Source organism: Lagopus leucura, unplaced genomic scaffold (genome assembly GCF_019238085.1).
Source record: "Lagopus leucura isolate 7727_CA_CO unplaced genomic scaffold, USGS_WTPT01 35047-0_obj-0_obj, whole genome shotgun sequence".
NCBI classification, from domain to species: domain Eukaryota; kingdom Metazoa; phylum Chordata; class Aves; order Galliformes; family Phasianidae; genus Lagopus; species Lagopus leucura.
Genome location: NW_024964125.1, coordinates 7,048 through 33,792, shown reverse-complemented (window position 1 = coordinate 33,792; position 26,745 = coordinate 7,048). Strand labels below are relative to the sequence as shown.

Here is a 26,745-nt window from a genome sequence, read left to right as displayed (position 1 = left end):
CTGGTCCAGCTCCATGCTCAGCAGAATGCCAACTGGCCACCTCCTAGCCCAGCTCTGCTCCATCACTGCAGTGTTCTTATTTCTTTTCAAACCCAATACGTTTAATTACTGCAAGAGTAATTTTTATTGTTAAATAGAAATCACAACACTTTTTCAGAACATGGGAGCGAGGAAAGGGGCACTGAGTGGTGCAGCTTTCTTACAGTAAAGGGAAGTTAATGGAGAAGATGAAGCATGGAGTGGCACTCTTTAATAGAAAAGAGGTTCAGCCAAAATGGGTTATTTAATAGGACTCAAAATATACAGACAACTGAGCAGTGCCCGTCAGCTTCACCTTCCAGAGATGCACATGAAGGTCTGGGCCATGTCACCAGATGTTCGTTAGGGGACTCACGTGTGTCCGGACACATCAGCAGCGCAGAGCCTCAGGGCAGCATGGCAGCAGACACGCAGTGCTTGCAGAGGGATGTTCTGAGCGTCCCACGTCCAGCGGAGGCGGTGTGGGTGCTGCAGTCTGGGGCACGTTCCTGCATGCAGGCACCAATGCCAGCACAGAGGATGGGGAGGCAGGAACTGCCCCAGCTTCACCGCCTGCTGCTCGGCCTCGGTGCAGCATGGGAGCCCTCGGTGCTTCGGCCGCGGAAACCTGAAGCTGTAACCTCCTCGAGGAAGCTGCCAAGCAAAGCTCAGGTTAGTCTCCCAGCCAACAGAAAGCAACCACGTGGCCTCTGAACCACACCAACAAGCGCTCCCTGGGCAACAAAACCCAGGCAGCCGGCAAGGAAGCTGAGAAGATCCATTCCTCCCTAAATGCCCATCCCGTAAGGCTCCCAAAATGAGCTCCTAGCTCTCAGCCCAGCTCTGCACCTGGGTTTACTGGCAGCCCCGTTTGATTCTTGGCAACAAACCCAGGAAGGTCAGAACTCAGGCTTGGTTTTCTGCTTGTTCTCAGCCTTCCTGTGAGGATAAGAGAGCAGGAAGAGGCAGGGTGGAAACCTCCTGCTGTGGCATCCTTGGCATTTTGCAGCAGGGCATTCTGAAAGCAGCCCTGGGTTGTGCTCAGCCTCCCTCAGCCCATTGCAGGGCTCTCACCTGCCTGGGATCCTCACTCTGATTTCAGCCTGTTTGAACCATGTTTTATGGTTCAATCCAATAAGCCTCATGGAAATCTCTGGGCGCCAAGCATTAATCCAGCCAGAGCTCAAGGACTAAGTAAAATGCTTAAAGACAAAGCTTCACCCTTCTGCCTTCTCTCTCCGATTTTCCTAAGAGAGGTTGGGGTCCCAAGCAATTGGCTCAGCCATGTACCAGAGCAATGGTTCCACATAGGAAAACAAAAGGACAACTTCTTCAGGGCCACATTTGGGATTCTCAGCAAACCCTTGTGCTGTGGATCAGGGGTAGAGCTGGCCAACTGGAGGGGACAGCCTGGAGCGGGCAGGAACTTGGACAAGGGGGTCTGTGCTGTGCCGTTTTGGGGACCGAGACACTGAAATCTGAGCTTACAAGATCACTCTGTCTTAGTCCAAACCTATTTCCATTTAAATTCCCCGTTATGTCTTTAAGAGCTGAGTTAGGCTGTGTGACATGGGAAAAATCCCATTCTTGCTTGCAGAGCACCTGAGAGCCCTTGTACAGATGAGATCGCTGCACAGGCAGCCCTGTTTGCCAGCACCCAACTCCTGCTGTGGGCAGGACTGTGGCTCCTCGGTTATGCAGCGAGAGAGAAGATTTCTACCTCGACAGGTCTGCAGAAGTAATTTCACCCATTCTGTCACCAAGCAGTCTTCAAAGGCCAGTTCTATCCCTGAAGCATGCCACGGTGGTTTAGTTTCCAGGCTTACAGCTGCCATGAGCGCACAGCCGCTCCTTGTCGGGGCGGATGGGTGCAGGGGGCTGAGCAGCAGGTACCAGCTCTCTGCTATGTGCTGGAGCTCACCCAACATCAGCTGCAGCACGCTGCATTCCAGCAGCCTCAACCCCTGCACAACTCACAGTGCAGCTTAATCCAGCAAAGGATGGCGAGCGAGGGGAGCACCCTTGTCTAAATAGGTCTAGATGTGGGTTAAGGTTTGAGACTAATTCAAGAGGAATAATAAAAAGAAGGATTTGAAAGAGTGATTCTTTAAGGCTTCCTGCATTGCTTTTGCTCAGTTACAGGCTTTTCCACACTCTTGCACAGCTCTCCCGCCTGCAGAGCCAAGCAGGAGCAGGCCCTGCGCCCCAGCAGGACGGTGGCTGCCTGCACCGCCGCTCTGTGCAGCGTGGGAGGCTGCGCGCAGCGCCACAGCAGTGCTGCCACGTGAGCTCTGCTGAGGCTGTTTCCAGGAGGATGGTTACTCTGGCAGCACTGTATGCTGCCACCGGCTCCCACTGACTCATGCCTTCAATATGCTGATCAAATTATCCTAACGTTAATGCTTACAAAGTAAAAAAAAAAACCCTAAAATAAAAATCAGGATACACCACAAACACTACAAAATCTCTGTTCACCTAGAAGTGGGGTGAGACGGGGCTACCTGCGAAGGCTGTGAATCCTGAGAGTTTCTAAAAATTAAAAACAAACAAACACATGCAAATGCCTGCACCAATCTGCAGATCTCAACCCTGCACTGCTCAGAAATACGCATTCTTGAGGGCAGCAGCCTGACGTTCAGGAGGTACGTTTTGCTGTGGTCCACCAGCACGGCAATTACAGCCAGAGCCGTCCCTCCTCCAGCTTTATTTGTAGGCATTAGAGCCACACAGACTGAGTTCTCAACAGAGGATGACTTGCTTTTCCTTTTAAAAGGGGCTCCTGCACAACGGTCTCCCCATCGCCAACATCACAGAAAATACAGAAGCACAGAGAGGACCAGGGGTGCCTCCACCTGCTCCCACACCTTGTTCCCTCCAGATTAAGGATCCTAAGGGCCGGGGTGGGCGCTCCCCCTATGGGCACCAGCATCACCGGCATCACAACGCGGGCTGGGCCGGCCGAGCTGGGCACCAAGAGACAGCTGAGCTATTGCTGGAAGTGGGTAAGTGGGTCAGGCTGGCATCCCCTCGGATTAGTCACAGCAGGTTTCTGCTTAACCTGTGCTCTGGATGAGTCAGCCCCACGCACCAGATGGTCTCAGGGTCTCATTCATCCCCTTTTAGGCATTATTGATCTCTTTTAACCCCTTCTCCAGTGAAATTTCTTTGCAATCCAGGTGGCTGTGAAGGAGAAGCAGGGCTGTGCGCCCATGGGACCGGTGCTGGAGCTGTCTGCCAACAGCAAGAAATCACTTTGCTTTTTCTTTGGGAAGTGGCAGCAGCTCTCCAGCTCTCAACCAAACACACCGGGCTCCACAGCCCCATAATTACACACTTTGATGTCACTCCTAGCCCTAAAGCCACAGCAAAGCCGCAGGCTCCAGAGCTCTTTGGTGCGAGCACCCAGCCCCTCTACAGACACAACAGCATACGGAAATCCTCCAAGGAGAAAACCCCTGGGAACCCACAGATTCAACTCCAGCACAGATCTGCCCACATTTATCCGGGTTCCTCAGTAACTGCTATGGCCAGGAGTCAAGTCAAGAATGAACTCTCACATTCACCATGGCTGTAATTTAAAAACATAATTACACACACACTTCTCCAAAGAACCCACAATTAACAATCCTCAGCCTCTCCTCACAGTTCATCACCTCGCTGGGAGAACACAGAGGAGCTCTGCACTCCTGTCCTGGTGCTTCTGCCTGGGGGCAGGGCAGCAGCAGAGCTGCCGATGGTGCATGCAGCAGCTGTGGGATCTCCTCCGTGGGGCACATCCCTGCCTGGGCTCATCGTACAGGAAAGCCCTTCCTTATCCTTCTCAGAATCACATCGTAGCAGAAGGGTTTTTCGGAGGGCAGCAAAAATTTCCGAAGTAACAGGAAGACAATGTGGTTTGATTACAAAAACACTGAAAATCCTGACAAACAACCCATTTTTTTCGACCTTGCTGGATCTCAGAACATTTCCAATACGTATCAGTGTCCTTCCGTACACTGAATGGTAAGGGGCAGTCTGTTAGTTTGTTAACTCAAGGAATAATCTCCAACACGAGAGCCTCTAACCTGATTTATTTACAAGGAACCCCGACTTCATGCCTCACTTCAGAATATGGGCACTGCTATTAAATACCTGCATATATATGGATACAAATCCATGAAGATCAACACAGACAGATTCTCCTTGACATCACCATGTAGCATAAAGAAACTTTAAAAAGGTCCTTCCTGTGCCCAATTTGAGACCTTCCAAAGGCAGTACGTAAAGGAGCACTTTCACCCACCATTCAAGCATCCCATTGGACAACACAGATTGTCTCTTCCACAAATAAGCTTTACACCAACACAGAGCTGTAATGGCACAACCAGCTCTGAGGGTTGGTTTGTGCCAGCCTTAAGAAGCAGATCGATGCCCCTATGCCACCCCCCACTCCATAAACACAGATGTTGATCACAATTTAAGTTGGGCTGTAAGAACAATGAAAGCATGGGATTAGTGTGCTTACACGGGCTGCTCCTCACATTAATATCAAAATCTCCCTGTTTATTACGACGTATCAGCCCTAATCCAGCAGAAATAAGCAGCGGTTCATTAAATGAAGTCTGCTGGATTACCGGAGCAGTTAGAACACCATCAAATCCAGGTTTGCTCACATATTGCTGTATCTGCTGATATAGCCAGAATCCTCATACGCTTTGCTACGATCGCTGCAGACAGGAAACCTTCCTCCTCTCCTCAGGTACCTGGTGGGAGCTGACTCACTCCGTTCTGTTTGCTGCTCCTCCTCCTGCACAGCGTCAGCCATCCCCTGAAAAGCACTAAGTTTTCTGTCTGGGAAGCTCTGCTGTTATTACCAGTGCGGCCTTCCCTCATTCAGGGAATCTTATTCAAGCCACGAGGGAAAAGCAACTCACTTGGGACAGGGCTATTTTCAGAGCACGACTCCTGAGAGCCCTCGTCTCAGTGTTCCCAGACAGGACCCCGTACCATCAGCCCCCTACAGAGCCACAGCCTTTCGAAATTATTTCTTTTTTTTCACTTCATTCTTTGAAATGCAAATTCTGATACAGTATCCTCGTTTTTCTGTAAATAATTCAGAGGATGCACCAAAACTCAGTCACGGTAGAAGCCCCAGCTAGCTAATGTTACTCCTTACAGAACAAATCTAAGGAGTGTAGTTGCAAATCTTCAATTTCACAAAGCTCAGAGACCTTCTGGTGCAAACAGACGAAGCAGAAAGTTTCCTACTGTCACCTAACAGGTCAGCAGCAGAGCAGGGGTGGGAACCTACAACTAAAACCATCCCTTCTCGCCTGTCCTGCTCATTTTCCTTCCAGACCAAACGCTGCCAGGAGGTTTCCTCCATTCTCCCTCCCCCATTGACAGTTTCTGCTGAATGTGCTGCACTGATACCCTTGCAGAGCAGGTCCTGGCCTCCAGTCTGGAATGAAAAGCTGTGCCTTCTTCCTATCCTCGCTCTGGTTTTGTGCTTTTAGTGTCATGTGATGACGGCGCTATCCAGGCTCTCAGCACAAACGCTGGTTAAGGTTTGATGTAGGACTGTTGGCAGATGTCAGAATCAGCCTTGGAATGCAATGGCAGACTGAGAGGTTGAGAGGTTGCACTGGACGTCAGGCTGAACATGAACCAGTTCTGCATCCTTACAAGATGACAATTCACTTCATTTCTTTTGTTTCCTAAGTAAAAAGCAGCTAGTCTGATCTCATTTTCTTACTATTTCCAGGTCTGGCCAGCACAGGATTTAGTTCAAAAGCCACTCTGGAAAGCAGAAGGTCGAGGAAGCCTGGTAATTTGAGCAGGCACTGGTTGATATGTGGGCTAATACAGACTTGCCTCTGTAACCCAGTTCATGACAGTAATTTGCTTCTGGGCTATCACCAGCTCAGGAGCTTTCTCATCAGCTGATATTAAACCAAAGAAAGGGCCAAATTTTGGAGTGGGAATTTGGTGGATTTGGGCTTTTTTTTTTTAGCAAAGTGATGGTGGGAACCACTGGAACGCCTTGCATAAGAGTTATTACTGCTTTGTGTAGGCAGCTTTGGAGCCTGAAGGTGTGAAAAGGAAGGGCAAAAGTGCAGGGGTGTTAAAAATATCACACCCTAACGCAGCAACAGCGCAGACATGGCCTTAAACCAAAACCATTTTTTAGCCTATGCTCCACACCTGTGTGCACCTGTCAGTAACTGAGATCAAGGAAGCGCCTGGCAGCTGTGTTTCGGACATACAGAGCCTGTGGCAATGACAGCGTGTGCTTCCTGAGCTCCAGAGCACTGCTGAGGCACCCAGAGTGGTTCGTCAGCTCTGAAAATGCCATCGTTGAGAAGCACAACTTCTTGCAGTGCTGCACCATTCTGTTTGTGCTCCCACTTGATCACACTGGAGCTGCCCTGCCCTCTCAGCCTGGCGCTCCCTTTCAGCTCCAAGCAGCTGCTGGACAACAAGGGGCTCCCCCAGGCCTTGGATTTCACCACACTTCCTGCTGCAACACATGGCAGAGACGTGTCACCTGTCACATTCCCTCCTTCTGAGAGCAGCGTCCTTTGGAGGCTGTTCAGTGACAGACCACTCTCCAGTGGTCCTGATTCAGCTCACACAGACAAGACTCCTACAGTAGATTGCCTCCTACAAGAATGAAAATAGTTCTCTTGGAATAAGATGGTAGGATATTACTGGGGCAATTCTATAACAGAGGCCATTCTTTCTGCTCAGATGTTGTTCAGTGGAAGCAAGAGACAAGGTACATCAGTCAGGGAGCAGAAGCTATTTCAAAGTAAATTATCTGCTTAGTTAGGGATCCAGTGAGATGGGAAGGCAAAGATGTCACCAAAGTGAGGCAAACAAGATACAGAAAAGCAAAACTGACCAAGTTTGGAATCCTAAATTCTGGCAGGGGCCTGTGGTGATCCCAATTTGTTCAGCTTGTTTCTTACTTGGACTTTCTGTAAGACGTGCAACAAATGCCTCTGCTCAGCTGAGGCAGCAAGCTGTGCTGACTGAAAACAATCCTCAACATGGTCTGCATTTTTAGCCAGCTGCTAGAATGACTCAGGCAGTACCCAGGAAATCAATGAAGCTCAGCGTGCTCAGTGCTCCCTGGCTGCTCTCAGTCCTCCAGGACTGAGCCCTCACAACTGCCTGGCCTCCCAGGAAAGGCAGCTCAGAGTGTAAAACAAACCAATAAGGAAAGTTCTCCAGGGAGAAACGCAGAAGGCACAGCCAATGCTCTGCAGGCTCGTGGGCAGCACAGAGCCTGCAAGCAGCGCAATTGCAGAACTCCATTCTAATCATAGGTACACTAACTTCACTGCTATCAAATGCGACTGCTCCAGATTTCAACAGAAGCAATGACACCACAGTCAGCTCTGAATCCTTGTGCGCTGCACTGGCTTTTCATTCCCAGTACAGTGTATGGTGAATTACAAGCAGGAAAACCTACACAGATCTACTTCCTTGCCCTTGAATTCAGCAAAGCAAACATTAAACCTTCAGCTTGATAATACGTCTCTCAGCCATAATGAGCAGTGCTGGGCTCAGACCATTTAGACACATTTCTGTGTTCTGCTGAGCAGTGACGATCCCTCAGGCATCACCCATTCACATTCGGTTCAGCAGTTTAAGGCACGCTGACCCCTGGCAGTAAGGCTGTTACCTCCTGGTGTTGTGGATGGTGGTCCCGCCGAGGACGACCCTGACGCCCGGGTTGGTGCGGTTCAGGTTGTACACAGTCAGTGCCTCCTCGTAAGTCGCCCCTCCAATGATGAAAACAATAATATCTTGGGGCCTGCAGTAAAGACACAAATACAGACCTGCATAAATCCCGTACCAGCAATGGCACGGAGGCAGCAGTCCTGCTGGTTTCTCTCGCAGACCACGTTTCATTTCTGTGATGCGCTGGGCTGAAGACTGACAACACACAGCCCACGAAGTCGCCTTTCAAACACTGCCTCTCCTAAACATTTACACTCTGTGCTCGCGGTCCTGACAGCCTCCTCTGCACACCCACACGCCGTATCCCTGCGGAGCTCCACCGCCACACATCACCAATGTTCAATGCATGATGGAGACGCCGCTGTGGCTGTGAAATTCAGATCAATTTGGAGTCAAACGAGGACAGCAGTGGAGCTTCAGTGCTCTCAGGCTTGGTTGGAAGGGTCAGCTGCAGTTTTGCTGGCTGATTACAGAACAGAGGATTTATGCTTGGGTTTACCTCCAAGGCTACATTCCCTAAGGAATCCTAAATACAGGATTTTACAGAGGAAAAAGGAGGAAGGGAGATGGGAAGTGTCTGCATCTAGCAAAATGCAAAACCAGGCACACGTCCTGCATGTCCTGCTTTCAAGGGAAGGCTGGTCTTTCCCTGCACCATTCTCCCCAATGCCTTTCCGTTCTCAAGGACAGCACAATGTGCTTACCACCCATAAATCAGCTTTTGCTACCACCTAGAAGCTAAAAGAACGATTTCTGCACAATCTATAGTGAAAGATCTGGATTGCATCCCGTCAGCTGCACACCATCCCCTGCTGGAACCAGAGTGTTTCAACTCTGGAAAGCAGGCAAGTCTCAACACAATTAACTTTCTGCCACAGTCTCAAAACTAGTCTCTGCTTTCCAAGCAGGCACCTCTGTTAGAACACAGGCACTTGCTGCAGTGGTGAAAGCAGCAGGCATTCATCTGCTCTGTCTGTGCAAGCTCTGGATCAGTGACAAAACAAATGAAGCATAAGACAGGGATGACCCTGGCATGCACCTTAATGCTGTCTTCGGTTACTCCTTGCTGAGAAGCCACCCTGGAAAGCCCCAGAGACCTGTTACTGCCCGGAGGAGCCGTGGCACTCACTTCAGAAGAGCTGTCACTGACAAGAGAGCCCTACAAAGAGCAAAACTGCTTCTGCCAACAGAATGGGATGCTGGCTCCAAACAAGAGTGTTAGCATCAGGTGCACTCTACTGCCTCCCTGCCCCTGGAAAGGATGCAGAAAGGTAAGAAAAATCCCTCCTCAAAGCGACCACTGTTACCAATAATCTTCAATAATCAATAAGCATGGGTGTTTTCTTCGGTTAGGTCAGCATAACATGCCCTGAACAGCCAAAACAAAGTCTTCAGGATACTTTAGGAGGTGCAGGCAGACTGCCAGTGTGGGGAGGAGAGGGAAAACTGCAGCCTCAGTGCCTGAAACCTGTGAGCAACTTACTGCAGAGCCTCCTTGTAAAGTACAAGAGTTAGAATGGAATCCTCTGCAGAGAAGCCCACATGATTACAGCACGTTCTATCAGATGCTCTGTGCCAGCACTCTCTGGACACAGTGGCAAGTGTCCTTGTGCACGGCTTAGCCATGCAGCCAGGAGCACGGGATGCGATTTCAGTCTGTGCTGCATCAGCTTCCCTTACGGAGACTGGGATTCGTGTGCTTGTCTCCCTGCAGAGCGACTCTGTGTCTCCTGTGCAGGAACAGGCTGTGAAATCTGCACTGCAGCCTTAAGACAAGCAGGTTATATACAGCAAGCGCACACCCAAGTTGTGCAGGTTCAGACATCTTGCTCAGGCAGACTGAGGGTTCTGCCCTGCAGTGACAGCATGAGCCACTGAGCAGCCCCAGAGCACAGCAGTGCTGCACCTTGTCTTTTTGCCTGCGTTCAGGCAGGCCGCTCTGAAAGCCAGATGCAAATGTGCCCAAGTCTCTTGGGAACGGAAATCAGAGGGAAGGCGAAGCACAGCAATGAAGGGATCTGATAAGCACCTGTGGATTGTCTGAAAAAAAAAGAATCATATTAAAAATCCTTACAAACCCATTTTTATCCCAATATGTGTAAGAGATGTGGCATGTAGGCGATGCACAGCTCTTAGGGAGAATCCCTTTCAGGTAAGGAAGCCTGCAGGTCAGTATGGAGCTTCCAGGTAAAGACATCTTTACTAACTGGATCGCAGGAGCAACTGGGAAATGAAGCCTATTAGCGGCCTGAAGTCCACAGCATCGACCTCCAATGCCATCATTTATGCATTTTGGGTTGGAACTTTAAGAGACCTGAAGATTTCAATGCAGAAGCTGTGTGGCCAGTTCCCATGCGCTCCTCTGAAATATCACAGAATTGTAAAGGTTGGAAAAGACCACTAAGATCATCAAGTTCAACACCAACCACCCCCATGTGTCCACTTACAGAATCACAGAATCATTAAGGCTGGAAAAGACCACTAAGATCATCAAAGCCAACCGCCAACACATCCTAACCACCAACCCATCATCTTACCGTGAACCAGCCCACGAATCTGCCATCATCTACCATGTCCCAAGACACCTCTCCTGCTCATTCTCATCACAGGGGCAGTCCCAAGTCCCGAGGTCACAGTTTCCCTCTAGGACACGGGGTTACATGAATTGGTGTTGGATCTCCACAAGTGAGGTGGCTGTGCATTAGCAGCCCAATCACTTCACAGAAACAAGGCTTGGCTGAGGAAGGGAAACCGTGTTTCTCGCTTATGCAAAGCCCAGATGCACAGGAGGGACGATTTGAGAGTTTTTCAACCTCAAGGTCAAGAACAGAGAAGTGTCTTATGAAGGATCTACAGATGTGTTAAAATAGGTTTGAAAATGATGACAAATCACATCAAGCTAAAGAGGAACTAAGTACACACAGGACAAGCAGCAGCAAATAATAAGACCATTCCTGTCGGCACCCCAGCACTCCTCCACTACCTTAAATGAAAGCAGGAGCAGCCTGATAGTGCCAGGAACAGCCATACTTCATGTAGCACTGATGAGGATCACATATCAAACTGCTAAGAGAGGCTGAACTAAGAAACCCTACAGATGGAAGTTCGGGGTGGGTTTTATATGTACACACATATATGTACACACATCAACAGCAAGGAAAAAAGCCATATATATATACATATATATACACATATGAACACACATGAATATAAGCCACGTGAAAAACATCTCAGTGTTCTCATGGAGTGCCCAGGGAATGCTTGCTTCTATCATGGGCAAACAGTAAGCAATTTTGGAACAGGAAGAAACCCCAAGACTTACAGGATTAGTGGGAAAGCAATCTGCAGGAACGCCACCTCCAGCTGTTGTGCTGCTCAGCCCCAATCTGTGACTATGTATTTCCTCGGGTTAACTGCCAATTTAACAGCTAAATGCTTGAGCATTTCACAGAGGAGGATAAAGCAACTGCCTCGAACAAACAAGGACACTGCCAGAGTTCTGGCCTAAAAAAAAAAGCTACAAAACAGCAATCATACGAAACCCAAGATAATACGCATGGTTCAGCAATGGCACTGCGTTCCACCATCTTCAGGGTGGTGTTGTGTGAACTCAGATAAAAAAGGACACAGCTGAGTGGTGCCACACCACACGCTGCAAGCTGATGTTTCCAAATATGGAGATTTTACGTTTGCTGCCTAAGGAGACTCCTCACCCATCCCTTCAGATGTGTGTCACGTTTATAATGGTGAATTCTTCCCAATTCTTCCTCTCCTCAAGCAGTCAAGAGCAGCTCCCCCTTCAACAACATCACAGGTGAAAGATCACACTCAGGCTGTAGGTCACAGCATACCCTGGATCACTGGACGTATCACTGAGTTCTCATGTAAAGCACCACCAGGCCTTGGTCTGCCAGGACAAATGCCCTATGAAGAGAAATTCCCGGGCAATCCCAAAGCTTAAACAAAGCAAAAATGCCACCCAAAGGGCACGCTTTGCAGAGCCCAGCCAGCACTCTAAATGTGTCACGAGCCTTTGGAGGATCTTCTGCAGAGCACAGCGCAGCGGGGCTCACACACATTGCTGCAATGGGAAGGAGCTGTAGGAACTTTTCCTGTTGGTACTTTCCAGCTGTAAGGTAGAGGGGACTGCAGGCTTATGGCCTGCTAGAAAAGGACAACATTTAACATAGCAAGAAAGAAAAGGAAGCAAAATCAAGCAGAATTGCTTATTGCTCTCTCCTAGGAACCCTGCTCACTGTTTTGCAGATTCCCTCTCCTTCACCGCTGCCAATTTCCACAGATGAATTTGGACCATGAGCTTTTCCTTCCTCGCAACAGTGTGATGTTTAATACAGAAAGAAGCAGTTAAAAAGAATCCTTTTGAATTCTCTGCTGTTGAAGCAACTGCCTCCCTTTGATCAAAAAATACAAAGCTTTTTGCCCCGACCTGCTGCTGAACTGCTGCCAGTCATGGTAACACCATCCTCTGCAAACAGTGAGAAGGCAGGACTGCCCAGTTTGCCTCAGGCTGCAATTTAGTGAAAGTTCTGCAAAACTATTTAATGTCAAGTCCTCACTCAACTCATCTGGCACTACAGCAACACCATACAGCAGTTCTTTTTCTTCCAAAATTGATAGCTAGAATCTGTCTTTAGATGAGAACTCAGTTTCATGGCACTTAATATTCATACCCAAGATACAGCACAGTGCTGCACCTCCGTTTTGAAAAGCAAATAAAGACCAGGCACAGAAGTATTTTGGCACTGATGTTTCGTCAAAGCTACAGAACCTTTGATTCCTAGAGTTCTCACGTCTTAAGCTGAACAAGATTTCCCCATATGGGAACAGCCCCAACAACCACACGCTCTTAAACATTTAAAGAGGAACCTAAGTGAAACACAACTCAGCAGAACGTAAATGGGTCCTAAGAATGAGAAAACAAAGGTCAGAAGACCATTTGCTTTTAGTCAGTTCAGAAGCAACCAGAGTCAGGGCTGCCTGGATGCAGGTCTGCTGTTCTGCCCACTCTGTTTCAGATCCCATCACTCCATCTCTTTTCATTGGGCTCCTTTCAAGGAGATGGAGGACGGCATTCTTGCTGCCGTATCTGCTGCTAGGAAGGGGCCCTGATATCTCACACTCATTAAAGCCGCCCATCCACCCTGTCCAAACTCCACCATTTTATTTTTTAAAGGAAAATTTGGAGTAAGGCAGGCAGGTTTCAGTCTACCAAGGACATACATTAACAAACTGATTCTTGTATGATTATAATTCTTTAATTCATAAACGAAGTGATTTATATCCCCTGCCACCAACTTGGCATGGAATTTGGATCCTTCCCTGTTACGAAACACATTTTTGCTTTCCTCAGGTGGATGCAGATGCCCCAAAGCAGGGCTAAGTGGGAAGACCAGTGTGTGCGTTACCTCAAAGAGCCAGACAGAACGATCCTGCTCCTCCCACCTACCTGATGCTGCTGCCCCTTGGTCCCCAAGCCCACTTCCTCCAGCTCCAAACAAACCTGCATATTCCATTTAGCTCAGACTTCCCTGCAGTAAATGCCACAAATGTGGCAGTTGCTGATAAAAAGCCACTCATACGCAGGGTGTGAAGGGCACGATGACTGTTGTAATGCTGCAAGTAAAACCCTGCGGCATTCAGTGAACGTTTGAGAAGACTGAGAGAACAGCTGTGCTGGTCTCACCACAGATCACCCAAAGGAACCAAAGCAGGATCAAGATCTTCCCCTCCAAGGACACCACTACTAGGAGGAATAAGAAATGCCAGCCAGCATGCTGCAGAACTTAAGGTAACTTACAGAAAGGAAACTGAGATACCAAACAAATGGGGGTTTTGTACAGAAAGCTGCTAAAGAACTTGTAGCTCTCTCTACCAACTCAGTGCCTCCCTCTGAGGCCCACATTTATCTTCAATGACTTCACTGACAACAGGTTAGCCTAGATCTAGCAAAGTCAGCTAGAACCAGGCAGCCAGAGTTCTTTTCAATTACAGTTACTGGCCATAATCAGCAACATCCCATTCTAATCAGAAATAGTAACTGGCTCAGAAGGGAGAGTTAGCAGTTGGACTATTTTTGGTTCTCTGCACGTAAACGCCAGATGGCACGGGCTGAAGTTAGGGGGCATGTTGAAATCCATCACATGAACATCCTGGCAGCCTGGTGCAGTGCCTTCATCCTTACCTAAGCTCTTACTTCCAGTGGGAATGTCATGTTTTGGTCAGCACTGAACATGGAGAAAAGACGACTGTATTTCAGCTTTAACAGCCTGGCACCTACCTGACAGCTCAAGAAATACCCACTTGATCAGAACATTTATTCAGCAAGCCTGAATTTTTTTCACCTATGGGCAAAGAATAAAGCAAGTGGGAGCACAGGGAGGAGCAGACGTTTTTCAACTCCAGGTGCTGCCCAGCAAGACCCCACATACCTGTCACGGAGCGTGTTGGGACCCAAGTAGGGGTACTGGCTGTCCTTCAGTTTTCCTTTGATGAGCTGATCCAGTGTTTCTTGAAGGAGAGGCTGGTGTTGTGTATACACATTCTCAACACCCTACAGTGCAAAAGAAGCTCCCATTATGAATAAATACAGCAAGGCAGACATGCTGAAAGAAAGCTGATCAGCAAAGCCACACTCAAAGAGCCCCAGCATCTGATGGATATAGCAGCTATTAACCGCTGAGTCAAGACTTAGAGGGGCTTTTCAGCAACCAACTTCCACTGCCTAAAATGAGAATTACCCCTCAAACGTTCAGCGCACTTACTATTAGACCTCTAAAAAGCTATTAAACTCTGTGTCATGGTTTTATCGTTCTTTCCATTGGTATTCTACATCCACAGCACCATGCCATGGTGGGAGCTGAGGAGTTCATGGGGCAGGTCCGTGTTCTGAAGAGAAGAATGAACTACAGCTTCCATGGGCCAGGAAAAGACTCAGCACCAGAAGACTTCATTTTGTTATTTTCTGTCTTCCGGCAGGAGGGAAAAGACAGAAGAATGGAGAGGTCACGCAATCTCTGTCTCCTTCCAGCTCCCTGGCGGCCGATGCAACATCAGAGACTCAGTACCAAAAACTCTCTTTCATTCATTTGATTTATTAGCTTCAATTCCAATTAGTTTGCATTTCATTAAGGTTTTTTCCTTAAATCACTGCCGCTGGGTTTTTTTGCTCCTCTTTTATCTGGGCCACCCCCACCACCACCCTTCTGGCCACTGAGCCACGTAGGCCCCTGTGAAGGAGACAGACCCAGGCCTAGAACATGAACACCTCTGAAAGCCAGAACGCACGGCTAAGAATCCTGCCCTATTACTGGAGCTTTGACTAAAGCTGTCATTATTCCATCTACGGCAGATCCATACCTTCAGTCCTTTGAGGAACTGTTTTGTGATGGCTACAGCATCCTTGGGACTGAACAGGTCGCTGCCCCGGACCCGTTTCCCTCCATATTCCACAACAGCAGAGACCAGCTGTACAGAGAGAGGCAAAACCAGAGTGCTGTTAACCTGGGAAACAAAATTTCACGCAGCTGTCCTATCAGGTTCAGTGGAGGTACTGGGACAATGACCAAGAAGTCAGAGAGAGGAAAGAAGGAAGAGAAGTGTTCTCCGAACACAAGAAGCCACGGCACTGCCTGCATAAGGAGAAATGCTTTCATTCCCACAGTCCTCTGCAGTGACAGCACATCAGAAGATGAAGATACAGTGACATTATCCTGCCCCTCCACCTCCTCTCCAGCAGCTCACTACATCTGTCAAGCTCTGCCACCCTCTCCCTCCCAGCCAAGCCCCCCTTACTGTTTTGGTTAAGTCCCTTGCTACAGCTATTGCCTATTCAGCAGGAGGTGGAAGAAGGAGAAAGGAAAAGTGCATGCCATACACCAGGTCTAGACTCCTGCCAAACACACCATCTCTGCTTTGTAGAATCCTTCATGACATCACTGATTTTGGAAATGGACATTAAGTAATTAGCTATGTCTTTAACATCTTCAGGCCCCAGCCAAGCTCCGTGCTCTTATTGAGAAGTGTGGTGCAATTCAACAGAAAAAAAGTATTATGCTACGTTAAGGCAAGCAACAGGCATCCTCCAGCAACTAAGAACAATCCGACACCTGTGTGCCCTTCTGCCCCACTCATTCATCCAGCAGAAGGAGAAATACTGCATTACCTTTCGGTATCTCTCAGAAACACCCCTATTCTTGAGATCTGCCATCAGCCCTGGCAGGCTGTTGCTGCTGTGCCGCTCGTAGTGCAGGGCATAGAGCATCACCAGCCGGGCAGCATCGAGCTCAGTCACCTTGGGGTTCTGCAGGAGGCGCCGCACATTCTGCAACAAGATACCAAGTGGGATTAATGGAGAGGCCTTCAGAGCACATGAAATCAGATAACACCAAGCCCATTGCTTAGTAACAAAATTGCAAGCAGGAGGAACGCAAGGGAATTAAGCGACCATAAGCAACAGACCTGAGCTTCTTATATGCTCTTTGTTTAGATTTACTGCTGTATAATGGACTGCAAGTTGTTTTCATGACTGGAATCCCCTGTAATTCTCTGTAACTCTCATAATGTGCCTCACAGTGAGCCCAGCTCAGTGCACTCCTCCCAAATGGGGTCGCAGAAGCTTGCAGAAACCTTTAATCTTCGCCCTTTCCTTTTCCAACCTGAATACAGCAAAAGCTGGCCCACAGGTTCCATCGTAATATCAACCATCAAGGAAAAAGTGCTAGCAGAGCTACAGTTTGTTTTGTTGTGGAAGGTGTGGGAATGAAGCATCGAAGTCTCAGACAATCTCTGGATGTGAGAAGTGTGGGGCTGGGGGGAAGCAAACAAAGCACTTTGAAACAAAGAATTAAAGCACGGAAAGGCAAAGAAAGATTACTGGAGAAATAAATACAGAAATCCACAGTTATTTACTTCTAACATGCAGATTATTTGTTTTTCTGCTGAACAGAACATGGCAGCATTGTAAACACAAGGACTGCACATCCCAGAGGCCACCTGCTAAAGCATTTCCAGAACAGACTCAGAAGCCCTGAGGCATGCCATGTTCCCTGCAGGGACTGCGGGCAGGACGTTATTCTATCTTGTCAGCTGACAATTTGCCCTGTAAGTGCTACTCCTTGTCATTACAACAGAAGCACTTATTTCCTCTCTGCAGCTCCTCAGTCACTGCGCAGAGCCGTACAGTTGAGATACTGAAGTTAACAGAGGAAAAAACACCAGAGCCAAGTTGGCAGCTTAGGAGAGCAGTGGGAGCAACAGGCTCCTTAACACCAAGCCTGGAGATGGATCTCAAGGAAGAGGCAGCACTGCTGACTGCACCTGAAGGTTAAGGACCGGACCGACACTTCAGGGCACAACAAAGTCTGCAGTCTTCCCTGTGCTTAAAGCAAAACATCAGCCTGTATTGATTCAAGAGAGCAGCAGAGCTTCCAGTCGTACAGTGATTGAAATGGCACTTCCAAGACAGGGACAGAACCAGCGAGGAGGATTTTTTCCATGCTACAGGAGAACATGACCTTCAAACACTCCAAAAATCCCAGCACATCTTGGCAACATTCTCCCAGCCTCCCAGAACAGAGAGGCAGCACGGAAATATTCAGTGAACAGCTGTGAAACAATACTGTAACAGTTGTTATCGACCGAACTGATTCAGCTGTGTTTGTTGCCATCCGTTCCACTGATGCAGACCAGTTACAAAAACATGGGGTGAAATCCTGGCTGCTCACTGTTCACTGAAGCTAACGAAGAAACTCTTCTTGTGGTCAGGAATTCACCTGCCAGGGTGAGGGCAGAGTCCCACAGCGATGCCTGCTTGCCACGTTCTGGATCCTGTGCTGGCAGCACAGTGGCAATGCCTCTATAAGCGGGAAACTTGTAAACAGAAAAGCTATTGTCCATCTAAGGAGATGGGATTCAAAACCTCCCATTCATCTCTCAAGGCTCATGTACAATGTCAGGATTAATAAGAGACCAGGAAAAGAATAACCAAAACGTACTGTTCTCAGGGGCCCCAGGCCACCACAGAAATTAACAATTGCTGAAGTTACATCAGTGGGAGAACAATTCTGCCTTTATTTTGTGCACTGGTTATTCTCCATTGTGTCTGTGGCCTTGCCCCTTCGCTGCCATTAAGAGACTGCAGCAGGGAACAGCCTGGGGCACTGCAACTAAAGAGATACTGATCTCTCATATAGAAAGATACCACTTCCATTTTTGCATTTTGCATTTATTCTCTAGCTGCTATTTGGTTTTCAGTCCCTCTCAGTTGATAGAAACACAACACAGCCCTTTAGGCATGTGGCTGTAAAGAAATGCAGGCAGCCTATGTGCCATAAAAACCTCAAAACACCACTCAGTGCAGACCTGAATTAGGTGAGCCTAGCTAACAACCTGACCACCACCGCGTGCCACTCAGTGGGGGCTGCTCTCCCTCCATCTCAATCCAGCTTCCAGCACTGCCACGTATTCCTCTCACCCCAAAGCTGTAACATGCAACTGCTCCACCTCCAGAAGTTCATGTCAGCCCTTCCTCCAGTGAATCTGAGGTAACCGACTACAACAAAAATCAACATTTCTTCAAAATGGACCCCAATGCCAAGCACCCAACTTTCAGCACTCAAACTCTGTGCTGCCTTCAGCAGAGCACAGCTTGTAACATCAGAAACAAAGATCACAGACAGACATGATGTGCTGACAGATTAGAAGTCAAACATTTGTCTTTTAACCTGCACAAGAAACCTAGAAACCATGATATAGCAAGAGAGCATGAGGGGTTGTGCTCAGCAAATGCATTTTATGGTTACAATCCCACTTCAATACTTGGTCATCAAAATTCTACCAAATATAAGCTATCAAGTCCCATCTGTATGCTGGTAGATCCATAGAGCTGTGATGATTTCAGCACATCTATGCTGATCTACATCAGCTCAGGATCTGGCAATAGACAGCAGTGCTCGAAGAGCTGATGTTACCACTTAGCCACCCACCTGGAGAACAGAGTAACAGAGGTAAAGAAAACATGTCTGTCAAATCTGTTCAAAATTCTTTTTATTTTCTAATCAAAGTGTGAATGACTCCATTATATGCTGTAACTTCTATCCCAGCTATAAAAAAATAAATGATTCGCTTTCTAATACTGAGTCAGTGGTTGAACTCTGCTATAATACAGTCACTCTTAACAATACTGCTATTTTCTCTGAATAGTCAGCAGCCACAATTCATCATTATTGACATACTGTCAGATATTAGGTCAGGTCATGGAATCCAACAAGCCAGCACAGGGTCAAAACTTCAGTCTAAACTCAGCCACAACAGAAGTCTCTTGTAGGCTTTTTCAGTCCTCTCTGCCAAAGAAATCTTTTATCTAAAAGGCTTTTCACTGTTTTACACTGTTTTTTAGAAAAGAAGTAAAAGTCATCATCCCAAGGAATGGTCTGGTTTAGTTATGGATTCCATTTCTTCTCCTTCCCAACAAATACAAGAAAATCCTGCATAGGGGTCCAAGTTTTGTTTTACTGGTGCCTATCCAGGCAGCTTGCCACGTCCCAACCAGCCACATACAATGAAGGAATGCTGTGCTGTGAAACGTAGACAGACTTTGCAAAGATGCTTCTCAAGCCAGTTATTAACTCTGATTCATCCCCATCGGAACTGAACAGGTAGGAGAAGAGTAATCCTAACATCTTATGTCCCTACCCTGCAGGACATCTGCACGCAAAACTCCCACTGATTCTCAGTATCAAACTTCCATCAGCAGGAGGCTGCCAGGAGCAAAACATCTGAATTCAAAGGACCGCAGCCAGGTTCCGAGCCCAAAGTACCTGGAGGGCGCTGGAATGGTCGCTGTGACAGGCCAGCTCCTGCTCCACCTCAGACACCTCCAGCAGGCTGCGCTCACCAACCAGCCGCGAGAGCTCTCCTACCACCGTCACGTGCTTTGACACCGTGCCTGACATCTTCTTGAACTGAGGGTAGTTCTCCACAAATGCCTGCGAGGGGGAAACCAGAGCGACACCTTCTTCAGAATAAAAGCAGCAGTCAAGAGAGGTTTATACAATTTGTCACCGGGTTGTACAGATCCACTAATAAGCAAGACCACTGCAGGTGCACGGATGGTCAGGCACCTCAAATCCAGAAAAAGACTGGAAGATTTCTCCAGATACAAGGAGATTTTTGGTTGTGCTTTTTGTTTACACCCAAAATAAAAGAACACGTCAAGTAACTCCAGAGACACTGCCAGGATTCTTTAAATCATCAGCAGCGACTGAATTAACAGACCCTGCTGTGGGCAGCTGCCAAGTGGCCCAGCTCAGACGGGAAGTCTACACAGCCACACTGGGTTACGCCAAGTACCTGAACTAGAGCTTATCAACTCAGCTGGGGGGATTCTGGCTTCCAGCAGGCTCTAACAGCAGCTCAGGGAGCAGTCAGAGCAAGCAGGCTGTGCTGCAGCGGTGCAGAAAGGCCAACCCCAGGGTCTGGATCCCAGTAAAAAATACCGTGCTGAACACAGGACAGTGGTTCCTGCCCCACAGATCACTCACTGCAGAGGTCTGAACTGAATGCAGACAGCGTGCAGTCAGCAGTGACCTGCACTACCTGCCAAGTCCTGTCGGTACCTTCATATCTGCTATGGATTCCAGCTTCTGCTGCTCCTTAGGTTTCCTCTTCTGGAAATCCTCCATAAGATTCTTGATGTTACTGCCAATCTCTGCAAAGTTCAGGTACATGTTCTGCATGGAACAAGGAGGGCAGCTGAGAGAAAACCATCTGAACACGAGTTCTAATACAGCTAAGACACAGAGACACTCTGAACCCAAAACACTTCAGTACCACTGCAGATCACCTCATCTATTTGACACTCAAACTTGACCAAACAGCTTTGTGATTGGTCCAGATTTTATTTACAACTATCAAAAAAACGTGTTATTACACATCAGACACTGCCTGCACGACAGTGACTTCACCCTACATAAACTTTCCTCACCTTAACATTCAGAGTCACTGAAGGACCGAAAGGTTCCAAGAATGGAACCTGACTCCAGCATTCAGCTACTCAGGGAGATCCCCACCATAAGACACAGCCACCTACGTTGGCGTAGAACTCGTCGTTCTCAGCAGACAGGACCACCTCCCGGAGATCCTTACTGATGCCCGGCACACGCGAGAGGTCAACGCGGTTGTTGTTGATGCCCAGCAATTCATGAACCATAGCCTGGTACGTCCACTGGCACATGGGGAGAGAGAAAGGCGAGTGTTGCCTTCAGCACGGTACCACACTGCACTGGAAAAGATTCCAGGCTGCTCAAGGTCATTTCCCATTCCTCCAGTAACAGGGCGGACTCAGAGGGTCTCCTCCTCAAGCTTCTGTCAGAACATTACAGTCAGAAATAAATGCTGTTCCTATCACAAAGGCATCTCAGTGTCAGAGGTGCTGATGCCAACATGTAGGAAAACCACCCCCACCCGAGGCTGCTTACCGCAGGTACATTCAAAGGAAATGACTCTAAAAGCACAACAACTGGGATTCGTATTCCTGTTCCAGCAGCTCTATTTGCCACCATTAGCTCCCCCTTCTCCTGTGAATGAACATTTATTTTTGGCTGCAGAGGTTCCACAGTTACAAACTATAATTTCCTACACACTCCTGTGCTTCTTACACAGCAATTGGAGAGTTCCTGTACATCAGTGAGTTCCTATATTTATTCTGGGAAGACTCATTTTAATTTAGAGAGAAAACTGAAGGCTGATCAGAGTGCTGGCATGCCTGACGCTGCATTTACATTCATTTGACTCTCTCTTCTGGACAGAAAATCTCCACACAGCAGACAACACTTTTGGTACCCTGTGCTGAGTGCTGTCCTTAACTCTACAAGCCACACGTGAGCTTGGCTGCTGACTATCAGATTGCTCCAGTGCACAAGGATCGCCACCAGCTCCCACACAGCGCTGCCTGCAGCTGGGGTAACCCAGAGTGACTTGAGATCTGAGCATATCCCACAGAAAGGAGAGAAACAGAGCAATGCCAGGTCTGCAGCACAGCGACAATGCAGCAAAGAAACAAATCACAGAAAAATGCTGCCACCCATCAACAACTGTAAACATGGCCACGTACTACCAAGCAGCCTGCACAGACACACCATTTAACACAACACTGCTGAGACACCAGGACTCCAAATGCAAAGTGTGTCTTGTGAAAGTGTACTTGATCTGATCTTTGGCCACCTCTGCCTGTGAAGCCAACACGTACAACCCACGCTCAACAGTCTGAAAATTGAGCCACAAGATAAAAGAAAGATTGCAAAAGAACGGGGGCAATACTTTTCACCCCTGAATACAAACCACACCGTCAGGCTGTGAGCTGCTGCCACGAGGCTCTGTGCACTGCCAGCACTCACTGCTCCCCCTTGGACAGCTGAGGTGATTCACCTGGTTCAGCAGGGGGGTGATGGCATCGTCTGAGCGGTCCAGAATAAGAAGCAAAGGAGGAACCTCAGTGCGACGGAAGTCAAACAGCTCATACTCCTTAGTGATTACTTGCTGTCGAGAAACATACAAAAAAACCCACATGGTTACAAGTATACCTGGAAAAAGTTCCCCCTCACTTTTGTAACAGATGAATAAAAAGTGAAAAGCTGGAGAAAAACAAGTTGCACTGCTATCTCAGTCTACACTGCTATTGAGAAAACAGCTCCTGCTTTCAAAAGGCATCAGTAACGCACTGCAGTTAATGGGACTTGTGAGAAATAAGGGCCTTCGCTTCTTGCAGAGGTTGGGGGAGGCAGAAACAAGGGGATGCGACCTGCCGAAAGCCACATAACATAGAAATGGAAGGACTGACAAGAACTGGCTAAAGAACATTACGGAAAAAACGTTAAACAAAAATTAAGCAAAGTTGCCAAACTCACTTAACACTGCTCACCGCACCTTCACACATTCAGCAAGCCTCTTTGCTGGCTCAGAAGAGAGTTGGTATCGAATCATGGGGCATTTCTTCAGGGACAGAAGCAGAGCAGTCAGCCCTTGAGTTGTCCTGGACAGCTGGGCTGGATCCCAGTTGCGACCCTAGAAGGAAAGGTTGCTTGAGAGATGGACGTGCCATCCCCAATCCTTTGTCCCATGAAGCTGCATTTCCCTCCAAGCAGACTGCATGTTGACTACAGGAGCAGGTACACCAAAGGCCACAGTCCAGACTGTAATTTCTGCTAACAACCAGCCACCCTTTGGGGCTGGACACGGCATTCTGCCTGCTGGGCAACCACTGCCACTGCACCCACTTGGCTGTGGCTACTGGGCCCTCTGTCACCAGAAAATAAGGCCCCGGAGCCCTGCAGGACAGTTAGCTTTTTGCATACCTGGCAGCAGCCCAAGAGGTTGAGAGAAAAAACGTGTGGATTCACTGCAATGTAATCTCCATAGAACTCCTGCCAACAAGTGAAAGCAAATACAGTTAATGCCCTGCCAAGCCCTGTTCAGCCCACAAGAGCAATGTGTATTGGCAACGTTAAAACCCTAAGCGCTGCACTCACTGACTCTGATCACTTCTCCTTCCTCCATGCCTACATACTCATCATCTTTACACTTCTGCTGACAACTCCACTGCCACTTCCTGCTGTACTTTTCACGTAGATAGCTCTTTGTTGATGCCAACAAACACACAGCAGCCTTGTGAAATGATGCCAGCAGCTCCAGCAACTGGAGGGCAGAGAGAAATGGAACACACGGGTTTTCTGCAGTGTTGTTGCTCACTGTTCAAGACCTCCAGAGTCCTCCTTTTGAGACATGCATGTTTGCTAGCGTGTGTATCCACCTCCTAATGCCCTCGGATTAAGAAATCTACTTAAAAGATTCAAAATTCACCTGAATTTCTGCCACAACTTCCTGTTCATCAGCCTCAGCTAATGCCTTGATATCACTCTTACTGATCACATTACTGAAATCTGAAAGAAAACAACAGAGAAAGAGCAGTTGGGCTCCGTGAGTGACACAGAACACAAGAACACCACAGCACAGCATGACCCGATTCTCCCCTGGAGCAGGAGTGGACTGCAACACAATTTGCCTTCACAGCCATAATTACTGTGCAGGTAGTCTCTCTTACCTCTCCCTGCTCAGCATCTGCTCAATTAGGTAACGCCATACATGGCTGTAATTAGTAGATTTATAAAGCTAAAAGATAAGCACTATTAACTAGTTTAACACTGTGGCCAGCTTACTGCAAGCTGGAGCTTCTCAGCATCGCCGTGTCACCAGGTCACCACCAGCCGCCCCTGCAACCCGGAGCTGCTCCTCCAGCACTGCGGGCCGACAGGGACACCTGGAGGCCACTGCGGATCACTGCCCAGAACCTGGCGTGCACGACGGCTGCACCTCAACAGAAAGGCCGCTGTAGTTACATTTCCATTTCCAAACCTACCGAACATTCTACAGCACGAACAGAACGCGTGAGGAACTCCTGTCTGATCCACCAGGGTTACAAGATGCTGCGTTCTGGGTTTGGCCCAACAAGTTAACATTGTCTCTGAATGATTTACCTTCAACATTTAGGCCAGTGTCTCATCTCTGTTTCCACTGTAATAAAGGCACTCTAAAGTCAGCTTCTTTCATGTTTACGAAGCACCACGAAGCTTCGAAATCCCTGAAGTTTTCAGGAATAGCCATAGGAGAGTAATATGGGTTATGGCATTGCTTTATGAAGATTCTTGTCAGTTGTTCCAGTTTAACTATTTTATTTTATATGCACGTAACTTTTTCTAAAACAATTTCATAGAATGGCTTCAGTTGGAAGGGATCTCAGAGATCACAGAGCTCAAATCCCTCTGCCATGGGCTGGATGCTCCCCCTCCCCACGTCAGGCTGCCCAGGGCCCCATGCAGCACAGCTTTAGGCACCTCCAGGGATGGGGCACCGACACTTTCATTGGGCAGCAGCATCACGGCCTCATCACACCCTCACTGAAAACATTCCCCAATGTCAGCCTGAATCTCCCCTCTCATTTTAATGTGCTCCCCTTTATCCAATCACTATCTGAGGAAAAAGTTGATTTTTCTTATAACCACCATTTAAGTACTGGAAGGCTGCTCTCAGGTCTCCCTGGAGCCTTCTCTCCTCCAGGCTGACACCCCCAGCTCCTTTGCAGGACAGGTGCTCCAGCCCTTTGACAGTCTTCATGGCCTCCTTGAACCCTCTCCAACAGCTGTTTTTCTTGTGCTGGGGCCCAGCCCTGGACACACTACTCCAGATGGGGCCACATGAGGGCAGAGCAGAGGGGGAAAATCCCTCCCTGCCCCACTGCCACCCTTTTGCTGGTGCAGCCCAGGATGCAGTTGGCCTGGTAGGCTGTGAGCGTTCACGGCTGACTCATCTCCAGCTTCTCATCCATCAGGACTCTCAAATCTTTCTCTGTAGGACAGCTCTTAAGGAGTTCTTCTCCCAGTCTGTACTCGTATCTGGGATTGCCCCGACCCAACACAGCCTTCAGCCCCGTTGAACCTCACTGAGTTTATATGTGGGCCCATTCCTCAGCCTGCCCAGCTCCCTTTGGACACCATCCCTTCCTTCTGCTATGCCAACTGCACCGCTCCACTCTGCGGAGAGGGACCTGGGTGTCCTGGTGGACGAAAGGTCGGCCATGAGCCAGCAGTGTGCCCTCGTGGCCAAGAGGGCCAATGGCATCCTGGCATGCATTAAAAAGAGCATGGCCAGCAGGTCGAGGGAGGTGATCCTCCTCTTTACTCTGCCCTGGTAAGGCCTCATCTGGAGCACTGTGTCCAGTTCTGGGCTCTGTACGAAAAAAGACAGGAATCTCTTGGAAAGAGTCCAGGAGAAGACCACAAAATGGTGAAGGGCCTGGAGCATCTCCCCTATGGAGAAAGGCTGAGTGAACTGGGTCTGTGTAGCCTTGAGAAAAGAAGACTGAGAGGGGACCTGATCCAGGTCTATAAATATCTGAGGTGTGGGGGGCAGAGCGGCGAGGCCGGGCTCTTTTCAGCAGTGTGTAGAGACAGGACAAGGGGGAACAGCCAGAAACTGCAGCACAGGAAGTTCTGTACAAACGTGCAAAGAACTGCTTTGGTGAGGTGGTGGAGCGCTGGCGCAGCTGCCCAGGGACTGCTGGAGTCTCCTTCTCTGCAGATGTTCCAGACCTGCCTGCACACCAACTTGTGCGACCTGCTGTAGGAACTGCTTTGGCAGGGGGTTGGACTCCGTGATCTCTGCAGGTCCCTTCCATCCCCTATGATTCTGTGATTCTGTGATCCACTCAGTGCCATCAGCCACTGCTGAGGGTGCACTTGGTCCCACTGTCTGCACCACCGATAAATACATTAAAGGGTAAACTTAGATCTGGCGATCTAAACAATGTAAAACCTGCAATTCAGGCATTTTCAGAATCTCAGTGGCACTCTGCCCGCGGGGGAGGCCAGCGCCTCCCATCGGCGCCTCACTGAACGTCGGGAGCTCCGAACAGCACGTACTTACAGATATAATAGATGCTGTACTTCGGCCTCCGCAGCTCCTGAATGAGGCAGTGCACGTTCTCCTGAAGGAACACACAGCGACAGAGCGGCGATCAGAGGCGCTCAGCCCCACCGTCTCCCCGCGGGGAGGGCTCTCACCTTGGTGGGCCGCAGGAAGCAGACGGCCTTCAGGTGCTTCATGGGCTCCCTGCCGGGGGAGTCGATGCGCTCGAAGAGGTAAACCTCCTTCTGCAGGATCTCGGACTGCGTGTACACCATGCTGACCGCGCCGGGCTGCGGGGAGGGCCGCGTCACCGCGCGCCGAACACCGGCCCCGCGCCCCGCCCGGCCCGGCCCCGCCGCTCACCGTCTCCCGGTCCATCAGGAGCACCTTCATGCCCGGCCCGCTGTCCTCGATCATTTTCGACACGTACTGCTTCACGGCGAGAACGGCGTTCATCTCCGCTGTGCGCCTCAGCCCCGCTCCGCTCCGCGCCGGGCCGCGCAGCCCTCCAGCGGCAGGGGA

The 26,745-nt window shown here is 48.9% G+C and overlaps 1 protein-coding gene across 4 annotated transcripts; it reads right to left on the bottom strand.

Annotated features, from left to right (window-relative positions):
* Nucleotides 1-105: 105 nt before the first annotated feature.
* VPS45 (vacuolar protein sorting 45 homolog) lies at nt 106-26,745 on the bottom strand. 4 transcript variants are annotated; one of them, XM_042891850.1, is made up of 15 exons: nt 26,587-26,745; nt 26,379-26,513; nt 26,242-26,302; nt 23,623-23,702; nt 23,118-23,186; nt 22,690-22,827; nt 22,105-22,302; nt 20,855-20,989; nt 20,382-20,495; nt 19,584-19,751; nt 15,929-16,087; nt 15,124-15,231; nt 14,196-14,317; nt 7,688-7,819; nt 106-672 (listed from the first exon to the last, which is right to left on the bottom strand). In XM_042891850.1, exons 1-15 carry the CDS (start codon nt 26,677-26,679, stop codon nt 585-587), a joined length of 1,800 nt encoding a protein of 599 aa, XP_042747784.1. In that variant the 5' UTR covers nt 26,680-26,745; the 3' UTR covers nt 106-584. The 4 variants fall into 4 exon arrangements, with proteins under 4 accessions (XP_042747784.1, XP_042747785.1, XP_042747786.1 ...); XM_042891851.1 differs by having other exon boundaries at nt 22,192-22,302; XM_042891852.1 differs by lacking the exon at nt 7,688-7,819.